At 42.8% G+C, this 18,413-nt stretch overlaps 2 protein-coding genes across 5 annotated transcripts in view; one reads left to right on the plus strand and one right to left on the minus strand.

Annotated features, from left to right (window-relative positions):
• IFT20 (intraflagellar transport 20) overlaps positions 1-18,413 on the plus strand; it is a 28,110-nt gene that overhangs the window by 7,935 nt on the left and 1,762 nt on the right. Inside the window, exons 2-3 of one of the 2 annotated variants that reach the window (XM_075518192.1) lie at positions 17,626-17,837; positions 18,228-18,313. In XM_075518192.1, coding sequence (XP_075374307.1) covers positions 17,711-17,837; positions 18,228-18,313 — 213 coding nt within the window. In that variant the 5' untranslated portion in view covers positions 17,626-17,710. Of the gene's footprint in view, positions 1-17,524; positions 17,838-18,227; positions 18,314-18,413 lie in introns of those variants that run through there. The other variant, XM_075518191.1, reaches the window with a different exon arrangement.
• Positions 315-17,454, minus strand: TNFAIP1 (TNF alpha induced protein 1). Of its 3 annotated transcripts, none has more exons than XM_075518189.1 (8): positions 17,312-17,454; positions 16,939-17,057; positions 14,026-14,366; positions 11,748-11,917; positions 9,830-9,919; positions 9,675-9,727; positions 7,022-7,217; positions 315-5,749 (listed from the first exon to the last, which is right to left on the minus strand). In XM_075518189.1, exons 3-8 carry the CDS (start codon positions 14,240-14,242, stop codon positions 5,531-5,533), a joined length of 945 nt encoding a protein of 314 aa, XP_075374304.1. In that variant the 5' UTR covers positions 14,243-14,366; positions 16,939-17,057; positions 17,312-17,454; the 3' UTR covers positions 315-5,530. The 3 variants fall into 3 exon arrangements, with proteins under 3 accessions (XP_075374304.1, XP_075374303.1, XP_075374302.1); XM_075518188.1 differs by having other exon boundaries at positions 16,924-17,057; XM_075518187.1 differs by lacking the exon at positions 16,939-17,057.

Consider the following 18,413-nt stretch of genomic DNA (forward strand, 5'->3'; position numbering starts at 1 on the left):
GAAGTTATTTCCATGAACATGAAAAGCCACTGCAGCCAATTAATAGTTCTACAATTAAAGGAAAAGCCCAGACAAAATCAAAACTAGTTGTCTGCAGTGTACCTGGAAGTACACTGATACCTCCTGCAAACAGCCCACACTTGCAGGGCAGGGTGGAAGGTAGCAACAGCTCTATATAATACAAAAGCCATTTGCTGATCCAGTATTTCTGTGGTTCAGGAATCCTAAATACTTGGTGAGGATCACAACTACAATGCAGAACAAAAGTGCAGAGGCCAACATGATGAATAAAAAGTTATGATGCTGGAGAAAAATCACAGAAGACAAAATATAACACTTTATTAAAAATTAGTGTTCCATTTCCATTTAATGCATTGATAAAAGACAAAACACTTTAATCAATAGCTAATATGGTTACTGCATTAACTAAGTATTTTATCCATAAGGCTGACCCTTAAAAGTTAGACATACAAATAAAACAAAGCCTGATGCTATAAGAAAACAGCTTGATCACAGAATGTCAGTTTAAACAAGATCACCAATCATATTTGCTATCCTCTGAATACAAAATATTACAGAAATCCAAAGTCCTGTACTATTATTAAACAAATTAAGCTTCAACATCCCTCTGAGGTAGGGGAAGGTCTTACCACCATTTTATTACAGATGAGGAAAAATTATGCACATACAGAAAAACTGACTTGCTATATGTCACCAAGTTAGTGGCAAAGTTGGAAACAGGACTCATGCCCACTCATCTCTTAATAAAAGCTCAGTTGTCCTAACAGAATGGATGGTGTGAAATTTGGCTGTAAAGATTTAATGCCAAGGATTGTCAGAGGTTATAATCTAATCGTGTAAAACAAGGACTGCTGGGCCAGACACATTCAGTTAAGGTATACTTCATCAGTACTTCTAAGAGTGAATTGTGTCTGAAAATTAAAAAACCTCGAGAAAAAATTAAAATCTAATCAAACCCACAATAAGTGTTGCCTGTTCCAAGCAGAATGCAGCTGTTCAGTAACACCATAGTATCGGTCCCTCCAGTGCCCTCCCAGTCTCAGTCAGTTATTTTATATTTTAACCAAGAAGTGCAAGAGAGAAAAAGTCAGCGGAATGGAACATTACGATAGGATAAATGTCTCCTGTTCCAAAAACTAAATGTCAAGGTGAAGGTTAAACATTTAGTTTTGTCTTGGCATTTATCAAGCAGTTGGAGGCTGCTACCCTGCAGAGCTCTCTCTTTTGACATTATTGCCTAATTAACGCTGATACTGAAAAGCTGTTTTAACATAAGACATTCACTCAAGGCACCGAGTCTCCTTCTCTGTAGAAAGACTGAGGCTGTTTTGCAGTATGTGAGGACCCCACTACAGAAACGTGCAACCCTTTATTACAGTACTTGTGTATAGATGTCAGATAATGTTCTCCATTCATTCTCTCAGTCTGCTAATATAATATTTGAATGCACAAAAGTTCACGTAAATTTAGGAGTGAAGAGGACAGTAAGGTTTCAAAAAGAGCTCCAGCAGCTAATGAATGCTAGCTGATGTAGTCAGAATTCATACATTACAAATGAGGCAAAGAGGCATTTCTTTCTATTAAAGGCTACTATAAATTCACAGGCACATCACTAAATACATCCATTGGTGATGGTCTATGTAGGAAGCCATTACAAGTCTCTTAACTTGCAGACAAATGCATATAATTAGAAATCTATATTGTCTTAATAGGGACCATAATTTGTGATATTTAAAGCCAGCAGAGAAGAGTCTGAGGAAGCACAGCTGTTCGCTCTCTCTAGAAGTGGACAGCTTACTACAAATAAGTGAAGGTTGCATTTCAAAACGGCATTTTTTTCAGTGCTGCTTTTTCTCCATTATATCAGGTTGTAAAAATATGTTCTAGAATGTCTAGAATGTTCTTGTCAAAACAATTTATAGCATTTAATTAAGTAAAGGATGATTAAGATGAGAATACAAAGCATGTGTTACATCAAAACTACCGTATTCGAAATTATCAGAACCTGGTAGTACTGAGACTGTATAAATCAACGTGCCATGAGTTTAGCAGAAAGCATTCAGTTAATATCCTGTCTTGGAGCAGTTCCAGGTAAGCAGAACTCTTAAGAGAAAATACAGTGTTCTATCACTTGTATTAGAAAAATGTTCAACCCGTGAACTGTGTGATGGCTGCATCCATATCTACATTTAGACTTACTGAGACTTCATGTAAATTATCCAATTATGTAAGCACTCAGGTAAGAAATAACTCAGGGCATTCCAGATTTTATCAGAAACCCAAGCATAGCAGCCCTACCTAGGGAGAGGATCTCTAATACTACGATCATTTTAGCCTTGCGCATGTCTGAATAGCACACTCCCCAGAGGATTTCCTGATGTTCTCCATTCCTACCTGTCCACCAGCGGAGGGAACTATAGAACTGCTAGTCAAACCCAACCACAGGTATTTAACTGGCATCTCTCAGCCACATCCTGAAAATCTTACCAGGACAAAGAGCACCAAGACCGTGGTTTTGAAATGTCTTTTGAATAGACAAAACTTTAGTGTTTATGCAATTAGATTATTACTCTGAGTAAAGCTTACAGACTGACAGAGTGTTCGGTCCACAGTGGCCAAACATTCTTCAATATCATTCCAGTTCTAGTCATATCTTGATCTAAGAGCAGATGTTTTGTGATCAGTACTAATTGGGGGTAGAGAAGGGAGAATGAATGGGGATGAGAGAAGAAGGTGAAATGAAAAGGATATCTGTACATATTTAAAAAACATTCATAACTGCTTACAGTTCTTACTGATATGCCACATTCCACAAATACCAAGAAGTTATGTTGCACTTTTTAAAAGATTCTCACAACTTAGGTGGTTCTCAAAACAGTTTGTTTCCAAGATTAATCTAATCTAAATTTAAATCAGAAATTAATACTACTTGTTGGCTATGGGAGACAGGGAAAAGAAAACCAACTAAACCAAAACACAAGCTTTTCTCTGCTTCTTAGTGTGTAATAATTCACAATTTGAATCCACTTCATTAATGAATCCCAGGAGTACAGAATCCAACCATGGAATGAAAGCCTCTGGACTAGCACACAGACCTGACACTCATTCTCTTGCACACACTCCTTCCTGTACCCGTACTCCCCAAAGGAAAGAAACGCAAAGATGACTTTTTTTTGCTTATAACTTCTTTTAAACACAGTTTTGCAAGGCTACCAGCATCACTTACTTAATCTGTTAACATTCACTATGATAGTAACAAGAAAAAAATAAAATAAATCATTTGCCGAGAAACAGAAGTGCCACACAGGAATTTTAAATGGCAGTCTTATTTGTTACACGATGAAAAAAAGCACAAAAGAATAAACCGAAGCTATTAAGGACAGCTCAAAGACCCTATCACTACATGCTCTGCTGGTAGCTTCAAAGCACCCACCACAGTGTAATTTAAATAGTCTCAGTGGAGGGAAAAAAAAAACTTAAAAAAAAAATTCTACATCACACTCTGGCAGAATTAAAGAAAAAACCCACAAAAATCTTTGTCAAAACTAATCTCAGCAGCTGTATTTTCACTGGCACAATAGAAAAACCAGCTGGAAAACAACAACTTACAGAAAGCAATATAAAAAGAAAAGAGCTTATTAGAGTTTTAAAGAGGCCTTTCACAAAAAGGCAGGTGCATTACTGTGGCAATGCTACTTCCTGAATGTGAGGAGAATTAAGTGAATGCCTGCCACATGTAGAGGCCTGGCTAGGCAATAAAATCCTTAAAGTTTGCAGCCATTAGTGTTTTCTTACCAAGCCTCAACAATTTCATTTTCAAAAGCCTAAATGAGTGGAAATAATTTTTTTGTTCCCTCGCCTGCTTCTGTTACTATCAAACCATCTACCATCTCAATTCTACGTATGACTTCACTGTGTTAATTTGGGATTATTTTCTTGTCAGGCTTTTGCAGTAATTTGCTTTAAAACTTATAGGTAGATTTGGCACTGGTCAAAGCAGCTCAAGACTAACCATCGCAGAATCTGAACCTTCCATGTTCCTGTACAATATGAGAACGTAAAAGCAGTTGTGGAGCATGCTCCACTGCTGTCACATACCCATAGCTGCCAACGAACAGCCATCAAGTAATAACTGTTTATGACAGTGGTAAAATTTGAATCTGCAACCTACAGCTGAACCATACAAGCAAACATTTAAAAATACATTAACAACTTTTCATACCAAACTTGAAACTGTTTCCAGAAACATAATTTGCAGAGCAGCCTTCACTCCAACCTTCTGAAAGGCCCTTTACAATTAGCACCCAGCCAAGCACTCAGAATAAAAGTGATTATTTCCGTTTAAAATTCAGTATAAGCTACCTCTCTCCTGTGTCCAAAGCCTCTTGCAGTTTCATGCCAGAACAAGATTTTTATGACTATTCTTCTCTTTCCACTTCAACTTCTATGCTCTAGAAGGGATTCAGGACACAAAACTTGAATTCACCCTTCAGTATGTGAACATTATCTAGCATTATAAAACGTTGTTTAGTCTCTGCTTCCCCAGTCACTGCAATTTTTCCCCTGCTGCTTAAGAAATTTAACATCAAATAGCACTTTTGGGCCACAGGAGAAAACTAATGTAAAACTAATTCCCCAGATTGCCATTGTTTATATAAGCAGGATTACACTATCACAAGCCTAAGCAATGGCAACCCTGCCACAATCTATTCCTGAAGTTTTCTCACTTGGAGAAGTTTCTTCCTTCACCATACCCATCTCTCCATCTCCCAAGACAAGTCATTACACATATATTTACATTTTCAAAGTTTTCTCATTTTTCACAAGGGGAGGTTTTTTGATGATTTGACTCTTACCTCTTTGGAAGAGCTTGCCTTAGAATTAATGATTTTTAAAGACAGCTATCTTGGAACACAAGCTTTTGTATGTGTACTGGGGGAGAGAAGTGGGAGAAGTCACATGTGCAATGCACCTGACTATTGGATAGCTAACCATTTCTTCTGGGGGTTATCAGATGTAGTGTTTGCTAAGAGTAGTCATGTTCAAGTTCTCTCCAACCCCTCTTCAGTATCTTGATTTAAAAACTGTAAGTTCCATTATACAAAACCCTAAAAGGGCAGGTATCTGGAAAAAGATTTTCAAATCACACCATCTCATTCAGGAAAAGCAGTACTTCTCCCAGGAAGGAAGAAAACTGGCAAGTCATTAGGTATGAAAGAGCAACGGCAAACTGTCAGAATCCGTGTTCCGAATTCCATTCCTCACATGGCATGAAAAGGGGGCCAGTCTGTATTTAAAGCACATGGTGCAAAATTAACATTTAGTTCTCAAAGCCCTTGGCCTTTAGTGTTCTTTGTGTGCACAAATGCCCATTTGCTTCTCTAGGGAGCCAAGAAGCCAAATGAAGATCAATCCATGGAGTCCAACTGACCCCTCCCTACTTCCTGATCTCCCTCAAAGAGTATCGATACAAGCCTTGACACCAAACCCTTTCTCCTCGACTGATCTGCTAGTGGCCAAGCTGACGGTCGTCATAGGTGCTGTATCTCTTCACATGGATTCGGCGCACTCGGTCACGAAGTTCAAAACCCTCATCATCCTCACTGTGAGACGCCTGGCTTCGGCTCCTGCTTGTTGCTTCCAGCAGAGAGTTATCAGGAACCCGTGGTGTTTCATATAGTAAGACATTTAGTGTTTCCTCATAAATTCGTGCCTCAGGGAATTCAACCTACAAAAAACCAGCACATGTCCTTTTCCTGATCTATACAGGATAACATAAAAGGATAACACATACCTACATGTAAAAAGATACTTGAGCCATAAAAAGACATACACTATGAAGAGAGTTAAACAACTTAAATGATAAAGATGAGCAAAGCAGTTTAGTTCCTAGTAGAAGATTACTCCCACCACCAGATCGCCTACATCACCTCTTCTTTTAGATTGTTCTAGAATGGAATACAGTATTTCTGATTCTTAAGTGCTAATGTTGGACCCTGGCCACCTTATCTGCACCACTGCAAGTCAGAAGTTAACTCCTGAAGGTAGGGAAACTCTGTAGATTTAGCATGCTAATCATTATCATATTTTCATGCATGTAACTCATCTCTTTAGGACACACTGTGCTTGAAAGCAAGTCTTTAGGTAACCTTTGCAAAATCAGAGGTGGGAAGACTATGAAAAGAATAGCTGGAAATGTGGGGAAATCAAGATAGGTTGATTATTGGGAATCTGCACTCCTGCTGAGGTTTTTTTTTTAACAGATAGTCTATAGTTTTGCACATAAAAGCACAATGATAATAGAATATCATGTTTCTAAACGGTGTTTGAACTCAAGTTTCCATTTCATTAATTTCATCCCATCCATTTCAGTTATTCAGGTTGGGACAGATCGGTTTCAGTCTTCTCCTTTTTGGCATACATTTTCCAACGCTGTGGAGAAATTTATACTCCCAGACGCAACCATTTAGTCCAATTACATACAACGATTACATCAGTGCAAGTGAAACACAGTACAAAGTAACTGCAATGAAGTAAACTTATGCAGGTATAATTAGGGGCAGAATTAGATCTTTACTTCATTTAATTAGAGAATAATTTAAAGGCATTTACAAGCTTTAGCGACACAAAGTCCATCAACTTTCTGAGACTAGTGCTAAAATGCACGTGCTTTCAGAATTACCATTCTCAGTCTTTCCTTCTTCAAACCTCCTACCATATTTCGTCTTCTCTGAGTTCTAGCTAGTATGCAGCATCTTTTACCAAGACACCAGTTCATCCTGCAGCCCCCTAAGCAGCAAGCCACCCTACCAATTTCGATGTCACAGACCATCAATTCCAGTCAATATTCAGGAGAGTTGGTATCAAAGCTTTTCCAATAAATGACACTACTTGCCTGCATTAATTTGGCTTAATTATACAAAATCTGTATCTTTCTGCAATGTATCATCAACCTGATTTTTGTTAAACCGTAGGAGACAGGTGGATAAAACTCCATTACCTTGGTTTGCTTCTTCTCTGTAGCATACACTATAGAGGTACAACAGACTTCAGCAAGTTTTCGACCCTGTCCATAGAAAGACCAGCAGCAGATTTCATCCCCTATAACATCCTTAATGAAAAGGACTCTGCCGTTGAATCGGAGAGAGAGTTTGTCAAACAATTCTATGTTCTTCAGTAAGTTGTCATCTGAGTTACTGAAACACAGCAACAAAAGAAGGAATAAGGTTTTTGTGGTTTTTCAGCTGGCCATCTCTACAGAATTGATATGCCTATTCCACCACAGTTTTAAGCACTAATATAACTGCAGAATACAAATAAGTAGTGACTCATTACCATATGCTGCCAAGAAAAGAGAGGGAAATAGCCAATTTCAGATACAGATAAGATGCTCTGATCCCCATGAGCAAACACACCAGCCTTTAGAGGTCGAGTTATATAATTAATAATGACAGCACAATTTCCCAAATCATTACATCAACCATCTACAACTGTCTCTTGACTGACGCTCAAGACGATTAAATCATATGCTAACTGCAGTTCTCTTTAGCTTAGTAATAGCAAAAGTCCAAAGAGTCAACGCACGTTAGAAGGCCAGCTAAAAAGCAAGGTGTTCTGCATGTAACACTAGTGACCCCATATACAAATTTCTAGGGTGGATACATTATTTAGGAAACTAAATATTGACAGCCAGCACAATGTAGTATCTTAATTACTTCTCAAAGCAAGATCTAGATGTTTTAGAGAAAAAAATATACATAGTATTATAGCTTTAAAATCAAGTAAAGCTATCAGAAAGCTATTCTTAAATTTTTTAAAAATATTTTACTTAAATAACAACATCATGGCCAAACAATGTCCAATTTGGTCACGTAAAAAACCCCACAACTGAAAGCCTTACCCTGATATTAACTTGAATGCAGCTGTATCAAAAGTAAGTACTCTGTGCCCCTGTGTCTCTTTTTATAGGTGGCTAGGAAATTATGTGCGGATATGTGGAAATTAGTGAACATATTATTGCCTAGACAACAAAGCCAACCTTGCTAGCTTTAACAGTAAAATTCCTTATTCTTTGGACCCAGAAACTCAAGGTTCACACCTTGCTACCAAGAATCTACCCAAAGACATGACATCGTACTTTTGTATGCACTATCTTAACTTTTGCAAGTGGTCCAGGAAGGCTATGAAATACTTGGGAATCAAGACACTGCTAATAAGAACAGCCGACTGGGCTTTAGATAAAATAGTCTGAGAAGTATTTCTGTTCAGATCTAAATCAAAAAAGCATGATGTGCAACCATACAAAATCTTCAGCTCGCAAGAATCATTTGATAAAGCAATCTGGGATTCGGCCAGTGACAAGTCCCAGGCTCTATCAAGTGGCAGAGCTGGGAAAAGAATGTCGAAGTCTTCATTATTAGACCACACTGACAACGTAACCGAGAAAGCTCCTTTTATACCATCAATTAGGAAGAACAGAAGGAAAAAAATCTTTGCTTGCTAGCAGCCAGTGTGGAATTCTAAATAAAGATGCCTCATTTAAATACCAGCAAGGCATGCAAATTCATGCGCAAGGAATAATTAGAACCCTACAGCAAGTTGAGATACCAGCACCTCATGGTATCTAGGATGCTGTTGCTCTCATTACTAGTACGTCTACATTTCCAGACCCATGGTGACTAATATGCTATTCTGTGCTTGCTTTAGCATCACTGCCATAAGCTAAAGGGTAACACAGGGAGGAGTGCAATATGACTGGCAGATACAGAATGCAGTCTGCTGAAAAACAGGCTGCTCTTTAGCACTCCTGCAGGTAGCATTTCCTGATTACCCGACATATCATGATTGTTAGAATCCATCTCTCTGACAGATAGACAATCAGTTTGTCTAGAGAAAAAAGCTTCCAAGATTGCATCTCAGACTGAAAAGGCCAAAAACGAGGATTCTGCATAGCATAAAGGATTACTCACATCGCTTCAGTGACTGGTTTGGGAAAAATCCAAAGCCATTCTGATAGCACGGTAACAAAGGGATCATGATAGTTGCAGCATAAAACTAAATAAGGAATGTTACTCTATACAGGAGGAAAGCCAGTAAATTCTTGCCATGGCCCTATCTGGGTTGTTCCTGAGCAGAACAGATAGTTTCCTTTGTAACCAAATAATTAATTCATTTAGAGGCACTGGAACATCAAGAATTTCTGTAGGTCAGTGCTGGCAGAGGTATATGCAGACTCAAACCAACGAGGTAAGGATTATGGCTGCGTTAGCTTTGCATTGACGAGGTGACGCTCTGTGTTGCATTACTTAAGTTACATCTAGTTTCAGCCAATATTAATACCTCATCATTCTTATCTCTTGTCCCTTGTTTCTGTTCATCTTTCTCACACAGCTGAATTGTACACTAGACTGCAACAGATAGTTTGTTCTGTTCTCCCGCCATTTAAATTCACATCAATCAAAAATAACTGCACTCAAATCCATAGAAAAGCACTCTTGTAATAAAAAAAAAAAAAAAAAAAAAAAAACAAACAAAAACAAAGCAAACCAACCAACCAACCAACCAAAAAAACAAGTTAGGTCGTACCACATCTTCCTCCACTCCCACAGTCAAAGGGAAACTTGCCCATTACAGTGGGGCAAAAACTGGCATACCTGGTGTAGGAGTATTTGTTGTTGCTTCTATTATAAAGCAGCTTAACAACAGGCTATTGGAAGAGAAAGAAAAAAGCAGAAAAGGTAAATTCTGTGTTTGAATACATTTAGCAAAAATTCAGTTTCTCACTGGATATTTGTGAAAAAAGAATTACTTTCATTGATGATTCTATCAGTCTCTCTTCTTCTTTTGGAGATGTAATAATAGGGATGCTACAGACAGGTTCATACAAGTCTTTCTTGTCCTGTTTTAAAGAAAGAATAGAGAGAGGAAATAAACTCAAGAGAGATAAATGCTAAAGCTAACATCTGCTGCTGCTGTCCCCTCCAACCCCTCCAGCCATGTTCCCAAATCCTGTGATGCAAAGGAAAAGCTCTGTGTTGCTATAGTAACCACACAGCGTTACCTTGATCTGCAACCCAGAAATACAGCAGAGATTTCTACCCCCAGAAGGCAGCAGTAATTGAAATACTGGGATGCAGGTGGAGGTCCTTCCTAGCTATAGCAAGGACTCCGAGCTCAAGCCATGTTTGGTTTAAGTGGGTTTATTATTGTACCCTTTTTTGAAGAAAAGGATAGTAGGAGTTTGCACTAGTTTTACTCAACTCAAAACACTGCAGTATATAAGAATATCAGCCACTATGAACTGAACGTTTGGCAAGAACAGCATGTCACCGAAATGGACTTCAGCCCCTTGTGATACATAAGCAACAATCAAGAGCGTGTAGTACAGTCTGTGACTCCAGATTCCTCATACAGCAGATTAAGGAAGGCTCAATAGCTAATAGGAAAGCCTTACAACATTTTGTTTTCAGAAGAAAGGTTTGAAATTCCAAACCAGAAGAAAAATCGTCAGTGTGGCTTTGCATTTCTTTCAACGGATACAAGAAGTATATTGAACCTAGTATGTGAGGTATTTGTTAATTACTACATTCTGTCCTGCAAGAAACATTCATTTCACAATCTTAAGACTAATAATAAGTTATATATATACTGCACCTGGGCTAACCTTATTAAAAAGTTGGCAGAACAAGCTGATTTCAATCAGCTGAACTCACAGGGACTAGTAAAGTGAATAAAGCTACTACGGGCCTACATATTTGGAAAGAGCAGTGGTAAACTGACACAAAGAAAAGTCCTTAAAGTAATCAGTGCTTACCATATAGGTATTTTTCTCCATTAAGATTCAAACTTAGAAAAAATATTACCGTGTTTTCAAAGATTCAAACCCATTCTGCCTATAAATATTATCTAATCAGAAGTGACATAACTTGGGGGAAATTTAGACAAATGCCATAAGGTCTTTTAAAACATATGCTCAAAATAATCATGTTTGTTCAGTCAGTTTCCTTTAAATTTCTGGCTTTTATTTCATTTCAACAAGAGGAACTCATTCACTATCTATTTCCTAAATAAAATTTAAAAAATAGAAACAGAAAAGAACCAGTCCCTCTATTTAAATGACAAATTGCGAATACAGTTTCTACTTTATTCATCCTCCTGGCATCCCTGTGAAGTAGAAGAATGCTGCTATTCCCATTCTGAGGGGCAGCTGGACAACTGAATGGAAGCACAAAGGGAAACGACATCTCCAAAATGACAGGAACTCGAATCTACATCTTGATTCTAGATTCAAATTCTAGATTCATATAATCTAACTGGGGACAATCTTTCTCTTCTTACAAAGAAATAGTTCCCTTGATAATGCAACCACCACACTAATTGCACTAAAAGCCTTCAGAGCACAGGCACCTGTGGCCTGGAAGGCTGTGCCATGATAGCACACAGGTCTGAAAACATTTCCAGGGAGATCATAAACTAAATTTCGTCTCTTATTCAAAGCATCACAGGGTCTCAGGTGTGCACACAGAGCAAGGATAACTATGGCTTTGATAAACGTACTGGATAAGATAACTTACCTGACCGCTGTCTCATTTTCTTTCCAGGCTGTTTTGTACGTCTAAGACTTGATACCATCTCTAAGGCCATGAAATACTCTCTTGTGTTGTCTTAAATAAATTTTATAAGCAAAACACCCATGAAAAACTTTACAGGCTACTTCTGATTCTTACCTGCAGGGCTGCTTGGCACATGTCCACTAAGCCCTGAATGAGATAGTATTTGGCTTCTGCCATCAACTCTTTGATCTCCTGTCTGTGTTTTGGAAGTGCAATCGTGTCATCTCGGAGATAGTTTAAAATTGTTCCAAAGTGCTTCCCACAACGGTCTATAAGGATCCAGCCTGAAAAATAACCAGCACATCATTTCAATCACCTCAACACTAGGGGGCAAGAAAAAGCTCCTCAGAGAGGTTAAATAAGCCTAACGTTTCCTGAAACTGCACATGATACTCTTCCCATTTCATTCAGCGGAAGTCTTTACTGACTTTGAGCAAATTGAATTTGGTTACAGAACAGACACTGACAGTGGAACCACTCCTTTGGTACCTCCCGCATGTTCGTGCTACTTTCCAGCACCTCAAAAGAAAAGCCACAAGCTAAAAATGCTTGGCTTCCTATCACAAGACACTAGAATTGCTGCAGGAACCTGACTGCACTGTATCAGTTGATCAGTCAGTGGACTGCCTGACCAAAATTATTATCTGTACTTCGTCTTTTCTGTATTAGGTTCTGATTAAAGGAATGCACCTTTTCAACTACAATAGGAAGTCACCAGTTTACATCTATTTAACTGACTGTCAAAGCCATTCAAACCTTAAAAAAAAAAAAAAAGCAGCTTATTGTTAAGTAGGTTTCTTCTTTTATTTAGAGGCTTGTCACATTCCAGCAAAATGGGGGTGTGCTGTATTTGTATGGGAATAAATGTATTAACTGCTGCTACAGTGTAATGCTGGGCAGTTAGAAACTTATCACTAAAAGCCAAGGAAAGACTAGAAAAAAGAATTCACAAATGTTTGCAACAAGAAGATTTGGGATAAGTTCTGTGGTCTAACAAGAAAGATTTGGCAGTTTTCCAACCACACGTTCTGCTGTTGTTCAAAGTTAAAGAGAGAGAAGTGTCCCAAAGATGCTAAAAGGTAGACTACCCCAGAAAACCCAGTATGGGAAAACGGCTGTTCTAGTCTCCAAACAGGAGCGAACAACAGGACAGAGACAGATCAGGAGGGAGCGGTGAGGGGATACAGCACAGGAAACAGTATCAGACAGACAGTTCTTGCAATTTTAAAACATCCCTGAAGTCACATTCACTAGGAAACAGGATGTCTGACTTGCTGGTAAACAATAGCAATGTAGGACACACACAGGCAGAGGGCTTAATACAGTACCAAACCCTTTTCCATGATGTGGAAGGCAGGCAAAAAAGTGTTATTTTGGGACCTAGGTACAGAAAACAACATCAGAAAGTAGACTGAACCACTCCTAGATTCTCCAGCTGTAGCTGTCAGAACATGAACCTTGTTCTCCAGTCAGGCTGAGGCTCTCATACAAAACTGCTGGACTAAATGGATTTAGGTCTATGTAACACTCAACAGGACCCAGCCTACTCAAGGGGAACATGGTTTAAGTGATATGCAAAATCCACAAGGAATTGTTTCAGTTTAAGTAAACACACTGTTGTGCATCAAGTTTAAACTGATGTCATCTGGGCATGCAGAAGAGCTTTCGCATATGAGTGTTCAGAAACACCAAGAGGTGTTTACTTGCCAACCTCTCCCAGCCTCTTCTCCGCAGTGCCACAACCCTCATTCCTAAGGTATAATTTTGCCCTGGACTACTAAAGAGAGGAAAATGAAAGCACTCGTAGCTGTTGCTGATATTGGTCGTCTTACTTGCTCTACTCTCTATAATTTATTATGGATTTTTATAATGCCAATATTCGGTGCCCAGCAGGAGGGGACACACTACTTGACTGATGGCTAACTACTGTCACAGCATCATAAGCCACAAGTGCAACATGCTACTGAGAGGAGGAAAAAAAGAATTTTCAGCATAGCAAGCAAGGCTATTCTGAGTTTTAAAGATGAAAACTGAACGTCCCTCCCCACATGCGCATTTCGAATGATGCCACTACATGACACCACAAAAATGACAACCCACATACTGCCTGTTCAGTCTTCATAACAACATCAACAATCTGCATACCAGCTGTGATCGTAGGAGAGAGAACCAGTCCTTCCGCTAGTTAATTTTAGTAACAAAAGAACACGTTTTTATAAAGCACAGAGGACTGTTAGCGCCAATGGGAGTTGGCTGCCTCATGTTCCAAGTTATTTTTGGAATATATCTTTCCCTACATCCTTAACTGAGTGTAGTCTTAAGATATTTAAAAAACCACCACCAAAACCCAGTTGTTTTACAAAATTCTCAACAACAAAAGACATTCGCTTACCTTCCTTGTCTGTGAGCACTTCCATTCTGCCGCTGAACATGGCCTTAAGCATCGTGTCCTGCCTGGTCAGTACTTGTACTGTAGTGTAATATAAAGAGCCCCCAACGTTTAGTCTCACATACTTGTTACCAAGGCTGCCCCCTTTGAAGCTGCAAGTTTTAGGCTTGGGCCCTGCAGCTGGACAAAGGGTGGTGGTTAGACACGTGTCCCCCGACATCTCCTTCTGTAGGTAGATGACAACCCTGCAGAGCGTGGGCTTGACGGATTCCGCCGTGATTGGTGAAGAGTCACAAGTCACCAGACGAGGATGGCAAGGCAAAAGCGGTCATAACCAACGGACCCTTGAAACAGAAATGTGTAAGATCAATACAGAAGCCTGGAATTTCCATTTATAACAGAAACATGAAGCCCACGCTAAAGAGGGAGATACTTTCAGTAGAGTCCTAAGGACATCTCTACACACATTCTGACAAAACAAGATTCAGCTGTTCTTCAGACAACTTGTGCAGCAATATAACGCAGTCAAGTTACAGTTGCGTCACTGTTAGTGAGGCACGCTAAACTTCTCCAGACTTCCTGTTACTTCGTCTTCAGCCACGCTACAAGCACCACACAATACTGCAGTCCCAGTTTAAACGCCAGCTGGAATTCGGCTCCCTCCCAACTTCCCGAAAGAACGCAACGCTTTTTGTGCGGAGCTGAAACACAATGGAAGAGCTTTCTGCCCTTCCTTCAGCTGGGGGGTGTATCTGCATGTGTGGCGTTTGTTGCTGCTGTGTTGGTTTTTAACTGGAGACATTTACAAACGTCTCCTTCAAATGCCTTGACACTGAAATGCTGGACTATAACTTTCTATTTCCTGGAAACTCCTTTCATTCAGAACTCTTCTTCCTCCATCCTGGAATGCTGAGCAGTCAATGTAGTTTTAATTAAAAAAATATAAATTTTAACACCACCCCCGCAAGAAGTATCTCCAGTCTTTGGAATATTTCTCTCAATTAAAAAGCCAGCTAGACATTCGCTGCATCTTTCTCTCCCCAGTCTCACTGTGCTTACCTTCCCATCAACAATAAGCTCAAAATGGAAACAAACAACTAAAAGAATGAAATTCTAACAGGCCAGATCTGAAGTTCTCTAACTGGAAAAGTACAAATACAAGTTTCTTACCTATCCTTCTTCTAATAATTACTGTTCTCAAAAACATTTCGCTGTTGGGTTTTGTTGGTGGTGTTTTTTTAAAACTCTTTCAGACTACAAAGATCTCCTCCCTTCTCTGTTCTGTGCCTATGGCACGTGAGTAACCTTTTATAAATAAATATAATAACCTGCTAATTATATTGTTATTCCTCCTACATCCCTCTTCCTTCTCACCTCACCTTTCAACATAGAAAAAACCCCACAACCATCCATCTGCACAGCAAATTACTTGGCAGCTACAGATGGTATCTTAAAATTGCCAGAGATTTGAATAACTACCGAACTTAGAACAACACCTAAAATATAACGTTCCTCTGCGACTCCTAATTCAATTATTCTAATTAAGCAAACACTACAATGTCTATTAAATAACAAGCAATGGAAATATTGTGCAGATCATCAAGACGCAAACCAATTCTAAGAATTCTAGTGCCAAAAAAGCTCAGTTTGTCTATAGATGCTTTAACTGTAACTCCCACTAGCTGCCATCACCCTTTACCTTCAGCTAACCGCCGCAAAGCGCGATAGCAAGCTTCAGCCTACGTCTGGGCAAGACAAAGTTTCTTCTGACTGCATCACTTGAGTCAAGCAGTCCATGAGCAAATCTAAGTCAGGGGCAACTGCACGCTACACACGGAACGGGCCACAAAAGTAACTCCCGACCGTAGGCAAGCAGCAGCAACCAGCAGCTGTGCATTGTGGTCATGGTGTTCTATGGGAAGTTCATTACTCAAACAAAGCAGCTCAGGGTTACAGAGAAATAAATCGGAAATTGTCCAAGCCTTGCAATTCACACAGTTCCTCCAAACTAGTCACAGGCCTTTACTATAATCCATTACGAACACGTAAATCAAGAGCAGAAGCGACGACTCCTTGCCTCACAGCTAAGACCTTTGGGACCATGGCAACACGCCTCAGGTCTACGCATTTGTCACTGATGTCCTGCCTTGCTTTAACCCCTCAGCAATGCCTTCCTCAGGACAAACGCACGTTTGTAAAGACAGCCAGACTGGTTCTGTAAGGGGAGAAATCCAGACGCAGAGCTCTCCAATTTCAACAGTGATCTGCCTGAACACTGTCACTAGAATCACCTCTTCAGTCAGTTCTACCACTTCAGGCCTTCCCTTATGTCTCTGACCAAGCAGAACGAAGCTCAGCGTGAGCAGACTCCCCCGCACAGCCAACCCAAGCGGGAGCCGGCACTATTGCTCCAGCGTGTTCGTTAACTAATAAGCCAGGAGGCTTTTGCTGTAAACAGTAATGTAACCTTTAATTACCCCAGTAACACAGGGGAAAATTTTCTACGTCCCTTCCTTCCTGCCTTGTGCGGAGGCAGGAGGAGGACTGGGGAACAATGGCACAACAGCTCGGACACCACATCAGGAAACGGCCCCGGGGAGAGCTTCCATAAAAAGGAATGACCTTAACGGCTCCAGGGGAAACAGCCCGGACACCCAGCCCTCCTGCGCGGCATCGCTGGCAAACCGCGCACGCTCTCGGCCCAAGTTCTCCCGCACTGGGCGGGAGAATTTCCCAGCTGATCAGCCGACGCCAAACGGTCCCTCGCTTTCTTGGCACCCCCGGCCCCGCCGCGGCTGTCGCGGCGGGACCCCGGCCCCGCCGAGCCAGGGCTGCGCGGGGCCGGGGCAGCGCGGCCTGCGCTGCCGGGCGGAGGGAGCGCGGCCGGGCCGCAGCACGCACCGAAGCCTTACACACCGGGGGAACGCCGCACGGCCGGGGAGAGGGCTCCGCCTGCCCCGGCGCCGGGGTCCGCACGCCGGTTCCCCTCCCGCCGAGGCCGGCAGCGCGCGTCTTGGCGGGGCCCGCTCCGGCACCTGGAAGAGCAAAGAGAGGCTGACCAGCAGCGGGACGGCTGCTGCAGGCGGCGCGGCCCGGCCCGGCCCCGCCGCGGGCACCGCTCGCTACCCGGCGGGCCGGCACGGACGCGGCCGAGGCGCGCGCGCGCGCCCCGCGCGCCCCCCCCCCCTCGCCGCCGCCGCCCCCTCCTGCCCCGCGCGCAGCCGCGGCGAGAGGCGACCCGGGAAAGCCGCGGCGGCCCCACGGCCCCGGCCCCGGCCCCGGCACTCACCCGGCAGCGGCCGCCCCACAGCCCCGCCGCCGCGGCCGCCGGCTGAGCTCATTTCCTCCGCGCCCCGCTGGGAACCGGCAACCCGGAAACGCTTCCCGCCGCTGACTGCAGCTCCCAGCGCGCCCCGCGGCGGCGCCGGGACTACAACTCCCAGCGTGCCCCGCGGCCGGCGCGGGTTGTCGCCGTGGCAGCCGCGGGCGCGGCGGAGGGCTGGGCCGGGTGCCGTGAGGTGACGGGGTCCTCGGAGGCCGCGGGTCCCGTCAGGATCGGCCGCGGCCCCCAGAGCGCCCCGGGGCCGGCGGGAGGGGCCGCGCCCGCGGCGAGCAGGAGCCCTCCGCGCCTGTCAGCGCCGCCGCCCTCCGCCGTGCCCGCCCGCGCCCGCGGGCCGCGCCCCGGGAGATGGCGCAGGCGGCGCTGGGCGCGGCGGGCCTCCACTTCGACGAGCTGAACAAGCTGCGGGTCCTCGACCCTGAGGTGGCGCAGCAGACGGCGCAGCTCCGCGAGGAGTGCAGAGCCTTCCTGGACAGTGAGTCCTCCGCCGGCCGGGCCAGCCGTGCCCCCCGCCGCCGGGCCGGGCCCGCGGCCCCCGAACGCCGCAGCCGCCTCGCGGGGCCGGCCCGGGGCCCGCCCGGAGAGCGCCGTTGTCTGACGAGATGCGGCCTTAACAGCAGCGGCTGTGGGCCCCGGCAGCCTGGCCGAGCTCCTCGGGGCGCGGGGGGCCGTGGTGGCTCTCACGGCTTTGCTCTTTCCTTACCCCTTGTATGGGCTGCCCAAGAGCAAGGGAAATCTTAAAATGTACTTGCTTCCAGCAAACTCTAAAAACACAAGCCGCATCTAAAAATTCTAGCACGTAGTAGAAGCGTTAGTCTTCTTTAAGGGTGTTTTGAATATTACTTGACCGTTTTTTTCTTTGCAGAAATAGTAGAATTTCAAAAAATAGTGGGTAGCTTAATTGAACTTGTTGATCAACTGGCAAAAGCTGCTGAAAGCGAGAAGATGAAGGTACTGTGCAATTAGTCAATGGCTTGTTATGTACTCTGCTCTGTCCTTGCATGAAAAACCGGACCTCTTCCTCCCTCCTCTTACAGCACAAGCGATCTTT

The sequence above is a fragment of the Mycteria americana genome, chromosome 15 (assembly GCF_035582795.1).
Source record: "Mycteria americana isolate JAX WOST 10 ecotype Jacksonville Zoo and Gardens chromosome 15, USCA_MyAme_1.0, whole genome shotgun sequence".
NCBI lineage: Eukaryota > Metazoa > Chordata > Aves > Ciconiiformes > Ciconiidae > Mycteria > Mycteria americana.

Coding starts and splice junctions, on each gene's coding strand:
- TNFAIP1 (XM_075518187.1), bottom strand. CDS start 14,242: ATGTCGGGGGACACGTGTCTAACCACCACCCTTTGTCCAGCTGCAGGG. Junction 9,920..11,747: donor TGTGCCAAGCAGCCCTGCAG/GTAAGAATCAGA, acceptor TCTTTAAAACAG/GACAAGAAAGACTTGTATGA. Junction 9,728..9,829: donor TGATAGAATCATCAATGAAA/GTAATTCTTTTT, acceptor CTCTTCCAATAG/CCTGTTGTTAAGCTGCTTTA.